The sequence below is a fragment of the Papio anubis genome, chromosome 13 (genome assembly GCF_008728515.1).
Source record: "Papio anubis isolate 15944 chromosome 13, Panubis1.0, whole genome shotgun sequence".
Classification (NCBI taxonomy): Eukaryota; Metazoa; Chordata; class Mammalia; order Primates; family Cercopithecidae; genus Papio; species Papio anubis.
The window spans coordinates 20,403,694-20,409,619 of record NC_044988.1 but is presented as its reverse complement, the minus strand read 5'-3'; the positions used below and the strand labels follow the sequence as shown (position 1 = coordinate 20,409,619).

The 5,926-nt window shown below is 58.1% G+C and overlaps 1 protein-coding gene across 1 annotated transcript; it reads left to right on the top strand.

Annotated features, from left to right (window-relative positions):
• Positions 1–862: 862 nt before the first annotated feature.
• FOXB2 (forkhead box B2) lies at positions 863–5,543 on the top strand. Its single transcript, XM_021927560.2, has one exon. It carries the CDS (start codon positions 1,061–1,063, stop codon positions 2,354–2,356), a length of 1,296 nt encoding a protein of 431 aa, XP_021783252.2. The 5' UTR covers positions 863–1,060; the 3' UTR covers positions 2,357–5,543.
• The last annotated feature ends 383 nt before the right edge of the window (positions 5,544–5,926 follow it).

Sequence of the window (5,926 nt, the reverse complement as noted above, 5' to 3'; positions counted from 1 at the left end):
TTTGCCCCTTCTTCAGCTGTAGACGCGGCGGCGGCGGCGGCTGAGTCCCTCAGCCTCGGTCATGTGATAGTCTCGAAGCGCTAGCTGCGGGGGTCTCGGCGTCTCGGGGACCATTACAAAACGCAGCCAGGAGAGCGCGTCGCTGCCACTGCCGCCGCCTCTCCTCCTCAAGACAAGCCCGGGAGAAAGGCGGCAGCTGCGGCGCAGACGGCTGGGTTTCCCCTGCTAGCACTTACCCGTCATTCGCAGACACCTTCTCCAGCCCGCCGCTCGCGCCCAGCATCCTGCGCCCCCCGCTCCTCAGCAGAGCCTGCGGGCGCCGCCGCTTCAGAAACCATCAAACTTTTTTCCCCCTCGGCGACAGCCTAGGGATCGGCGTCTCTTCTAACCCCGGCGCCGCTGCGAGCTTCGGGGAAGAGACGCGCAGGCTGCTAGAAGTCAATATTCTCTCTCCTTACCCTGATTTTTCCCTCCCGGAAAAGGAGAACTCCAGCGCGGTCTGGCTAAGTGCCTGGCCAGGGGACTGCGTCCAGGGCACTGGAAGTCCTGCTGTCACTGGCCTCCAGGACAGCAGGCGCAAACTCAGATTTAAAGGGCCAGAGTCTCTACTGCCCAGACCTTCCTCCCAGCCGGCTTGGTCTGCGTTTCCCTCCGACCTAGAAAAAGCAAAGAGGCCGGGAGGAAACACGGCCCCTCGCCACTCTCCTCTGCAGCCAGCTCCAGCACTCAGTCTTTGGCCACCCGGGGGAAGACGCAGAGAAGGCGGCGGTAAACCTGGCGCGCCCCGCCCGCGACTGTGCGCGCCAGTCGACAACCGTCGGGGCCAGAAGTTGCCAGCTTCTGAGAGCTGAGTAGGCCCGAAAGGCCAAGGTCGGAGATACCAGGCAATTCGGAGAAAGCCGGGGAGAGAAGCAGAGAGGGCCTGGAGGGCGAGAGGGCAAAGTGGCAGGACTGGAGGGGCGGAGTGGGAATTAGTGGGGTCAGCCAGGCTCCAGGAGCGGAGTGCGGAGAGACTCTGTGGCCCAGTGCGGGCCGGAGGGCGGTGGAGGAGCCGGGGGCGATGCCGCGGCCGGGGAAGAACTCGTACAGCGACCAAAAGCCGCCCTACTCTTACATCTCGCTGACCGCCATGGCAATCCAGCACTCGGCAGAGAAGATGCTGCCTCTGAGCGACATCTACAAGTTTATCATGGAGCGCTTCCCCTACTACCGCGAGCACACACAGCGCTGGCAGAACAGCCTGCGCCACAACCTCTCCTTCAACGACTGCTTCATCAAGATTCCGCGGCGCCCCGACCAGCCTGGCAAGGGTAGCTTCTGGGCGCTGCACCCCGACTGCGGTGACATGTTCGAGAACGGCAGCTTCCTGCGGCGTCGCAAGCGCTTCAAGGTGCTGCGCGCCGACCATACTCACCTGCACGCGGGAAGCACCAAGGGCGCGCCAGGCGCCGGGCCGGGAGGGCACCTTCACCCCCATCACCACCACCATCCCCATCACCACCATCATCACCACGCTGCCGCGCACCACCACCATCACCACCACCCACCCCAGCCGCCGCCGCCGCCCCCGCCGCCGCCGCACATGGTGCACTATTTCCACCAGCAACCGCCTACTGCTCCGCAGCCGCCTCCGCATCTCCCGTCGCAGCCCCCGCAGCAACCGCCCCAGCAGTCGCAGCCTCAGCAGCCGTCTCATCCCGGCAAGATGCAAGAGGCGGCGGCCGTGGCGGCGGCAGCGGCGGCGGCCGCGGCAGCCGCGGTGGGCAGTGTGGGACGCCTGTCTCAGTTCCCACCTTATGGGCTGGGCTCGGCCGCCGCCGCTGCCGCCGCGGCCGCGGCGTCCACATCAGGCTTCAAGCACCCCTTTGCCATTGAGAACATTATTGGCCGGGACTACAAGGGCGTGCTGCAGGCTGGAGGGCTGCCCTTGGCGTCCGTCATGCATCACCTGGGCTACCCCGTGCCCGGCCAGCTCGGCAACGTCGTCAGCTCAGTGTGGCCGCACGTTGGCGTCATGGATTCAGTGGCCGCCGCCGCGGCCGCCGCAGCCGCAGCCGGAGTCCCAGTAGGCCCGGAGTATGGGGCCTTCGGGGTCCCGGTCAAGGCCCTGTGCCACTCGGCAAGCCAGAGCCTGCCTGCCGTGCCGGTGCCCATCAAGCCCACGCCTGCGCTGCCGCCCGTGTCCGCGCTGCAGCCGGGGCTCGCTGTCCCCGCGGCTTCGCAGCAGCCTCCGGCGCCATCCACCGTGTGCTCCGCGGCCGCGGCCTCGCCAGTTACCTCTCTGCTGGAGCCCACAGCCCCTACTGCGGCGGAGAGCAAGGGCGGCTCCTTGCACTCGGTGCTAGTGCACTCCTAGGGGACCCGGCCGGCGAGGGGAGACCAGCGCGGTGAGAGACGCCCGGCCCGGAACCGCACAAACCACCCGACGGGGAGAGGGCGCCCTGGCCAGGTTGGGCAGAGCTGGTGAGTCAGCCTTTGTTGGAAAGGAAGATATTTAAATAGACGAACAACCCCAAAAAGTGGATTCTCCGGTGGTCTAAATAAATATAACCCTCCAGGTGTCTGTGTTTATACTATGTTGTACAATCAGATTAATGAAAGCCAATTTTCAGGTAAGAGTTTCTATTGTAATTAATATAAATCGATAAGTTATGGGGGGAGGGAACGAAGGAGGTTAGGAAAGCCTCATTCGCTGGTAAATTGGAAGTGGATTCCGACCCTTACTCCTGGGAGCAGAAGCTGGCAGAGCTAAACCTCCCGGGAAGAATCCAACAGAGAGTGACGCTGAAACGGATCTCAGCCACCACATTTCTCTCTGCTGGTCGCATCCTCGGCGGTCGCCTCTCGTGAACATTCAAGACAAAACTGCTGTCCACTAAGGAAATCTCGTTTTATTTGAGAAGGAAAAGAGGAAGCGTTTGATACCGTTATTTTCCTGGTCAGCTAAATGGGCAAGGAAACGGTGTCACGAATAAAGTCGCTTTGGAGGGGGAAGGGGAGGAGAGGAGACAGCGGGAAACCCACGAAATATCTTTGAGAAACAGCTAAGTTTCTTGGCTCTGACCCGGGGGTCAAAAAGGATAGGAGGAACCGCTAGAGCAATTAGTTTGCACAAAAGAGAATGGCAGCAGCTTAAAGGGTAAAGCCCTAAATTCCAAAAGTTGGGAAACACAACCAAAGAGAGACAATACAGGCGACTTTCCACCTGCAACTCGTTTGTGTATCAATCGGATGAGAGCCCAAGAATAATGTCAATTCCCACGATCTGTTCTATTTGGAATTTTAAGGAAACAAATCACTTTTATCGCGGGATTTTGTTCCCCTAACTTATGAATGCAGGAAAAACTCATCACTCGACAATATTGCTCTTAACGCTTGCAGGAGCGTTTCATGGCTGTTCCCTTCCAGTCTCCTCGGACGCAAGCGAGGGGACCACCCCGTCACCTTTGCACGCTGCGGCTGTTTTGGTATTCCGTGTGCTGTTTGGGCGCTTACGTCTTTCAGGCGAATTAATTCTTCAGTTTCAATTCGTGAATGGGAAAGAAACTTGCCTTGTCGCTGTTGCCCTTCCCCCCTCTTGAGCCCCAGGAATAGCACTTTACTCGCGACACACTTTTGGGAATGGAGGGGGGTGGAATGGGGAGAAACCGCTTTGCCCTTTGGCTCTAAGTCACCTCCGCCTCGTGTCCGCGCCGCGTTCGGGTTGTGACTTTGTTTATGTCTGCTGTTGTTGTACGCGGTGTTCTCTATTAAAGCTTCTCTCTGGATATCTATGCTGGCTCCGTGTGAAGGTGTTTCAGTTCTCCAGGGACGAGGCCGTGGTGAGTGCCCACAGTTAGGTTAGGTTGCTTTGCAAATCCTTCCCCTCCCTCTTATTTCTTAACTTCAGAACTTCAAAGTGGTGAATTCACTGGCGAGCCACCAGTAGGCACCGATTTCCTCCATTGCTCCTTTCAGCCTTTGACACCATCATCTCTTTTACTATCTATTTATTATTAGCGGTAGTATTTGAGAGACGAGATCTCACTATGTTTACCATGCTGGTCTCGAACTCCTGAGCTCAAACAGTCCTCCCATCTGGGCCTCCCAAAGTGCTAGGATTACAGGCGTGAGCCATCGCGCCCGGCCACCACCTATTTTTAATATGCCGGTTTCCTAATTGAACTTATGTCCACCACCATGGTAGAGACTGAATTAGCAAAAATCCGCAACAGTGCGTTTTTCCTGTCACCACTATCCGTCACCTCTCTCCCATTTTGAGGTCCTCGACTACCGTCTAAGGCCAGGAACTCGGTGTCAGCGGGATGGGTGCCCGACGGCGCCCCCTTAAGTCTGCGGTGCTGGACGGAGGCAGCGGGGTTGGCGCCGGGACACTGGCGTTGCGGCCGCATTAACTAGGGAAGCGCGCCCAGCCACCGCCGCCTAGAAGACCTGTTGCGCGCCGGCACCGCGCTTCGCGGGAGGTCGCAGCCTGGGGCTTGGGCCCGCAGATCTCTTGGTGGGTGAAGGCCAGCAGCCACGCTGCGAGAGCTGCAGGAAGGGAACCCGTGGGCAGCGGCGGCTGCAGAGCGGAGGCAGAGCGGCTACCGGAGTGGGCCAGGAGGCCCCGGCCGGGTGCGGCGCCTCCGCTGGGGCCTGGGAAGCCGCGACCCGGCCTCCGCCCTCCACCCTTTAGCAGGGGTCTACTTTGAATCAGCTTCCGTTTGCCCAGCCAGGCCCAACGAAAGTCACCTCTGACCTTTCATCAGAGTAAAAAGCCAAAAGACGACCCATGCACAGAATGACAATGGCAGGGGCAGGAATGGGGAGGAAGTTAGGTTACATCTTAAAAATAGGTGTTTCCACGAATCCCTTATTTACAAATCCCATTGCGGGGTGCCTCAAAGTTTTGACTTCGCCTGGGAGACTCTTCTCAGGCCAGAAGTTTTGTTTTGGGGGCTCAAACAATTCGGGAGTATATCCCATTCTTCCAGCTTGAGACTGCCAGGTTTCCTGTGAGGTTTTCCTCTCCGTTATTCTGGGACTATTGAAAGAGAAAAAAAGAAAGAAGGCGGAGGGAACCATGACATGGGAGTTATAAATCTGGGGGAAGTTTGGGGTCTGGCTTCTCTGTCCATCTCCAGGTGAGTCTGAAGCCCCGGCCCCGAACCTAGTTTAGCAGCAGCAAGTTACCCGGTCAGAAGGGCCTGGGATCCCAGGGGTTTCTTCAAAACACCTCCTCTTTCTTTCTCACCTGCCTGAAAGGCCCAGTGTGCTTTTTAGGGGCACCCTCAGTCCTGCTTTCAGGAGAGAGGTGAGGCCCAAACCGACCTGCGGCGCCAGGTGGGCTGGCTCAAGGGTCAGCCTCTCCAGAAAGAGAGGAAGCTATGGACTATGAAGCCTCCTGGCACCCAGCTCCTGCTGTGGAACCTCCTCCTGCATCAGTGAGATAAACACAGTGGTTTGGTTTGTTTTTTACAGTAAGGAGAGAAAGAGCAGAGATGAGAAGGCACAGTTTTCATCCATAAGGGAACCTTGGTTCCTAAAGGAAGCTGTGCACGAAGTGGAGACTGGAGAACAGGGGGATTCGTGCAAATAAACAAGGCGGGGGGGGGGGCTTTTCTGTCAAGGCCCTGATCCCAAGGGAGACCCCGGTTAAAGCCCTGGACACCGCCCTGAAGACCCTTCTTCACTAAGATGGCGCCTGTCGTTGAACCCTAACTGTATTGTGAGGGCTTCATCCCCAGTAGCACCTACTACAGCGTTGCCAAGCCGGGAACCTAGCAAGGAATAGTCTTGACAGACCTTTGGGACACCAGGACTAGGAGAACCCCCCAGGCCCAGGCTCACTGCTGTCACCAGAATCAGATCTATATACCCAAGTGCCAAAACACATCCACTCAAAGACATTGGAGCCAGGTTTAGTGCTTATTTTAAACATGCTAAT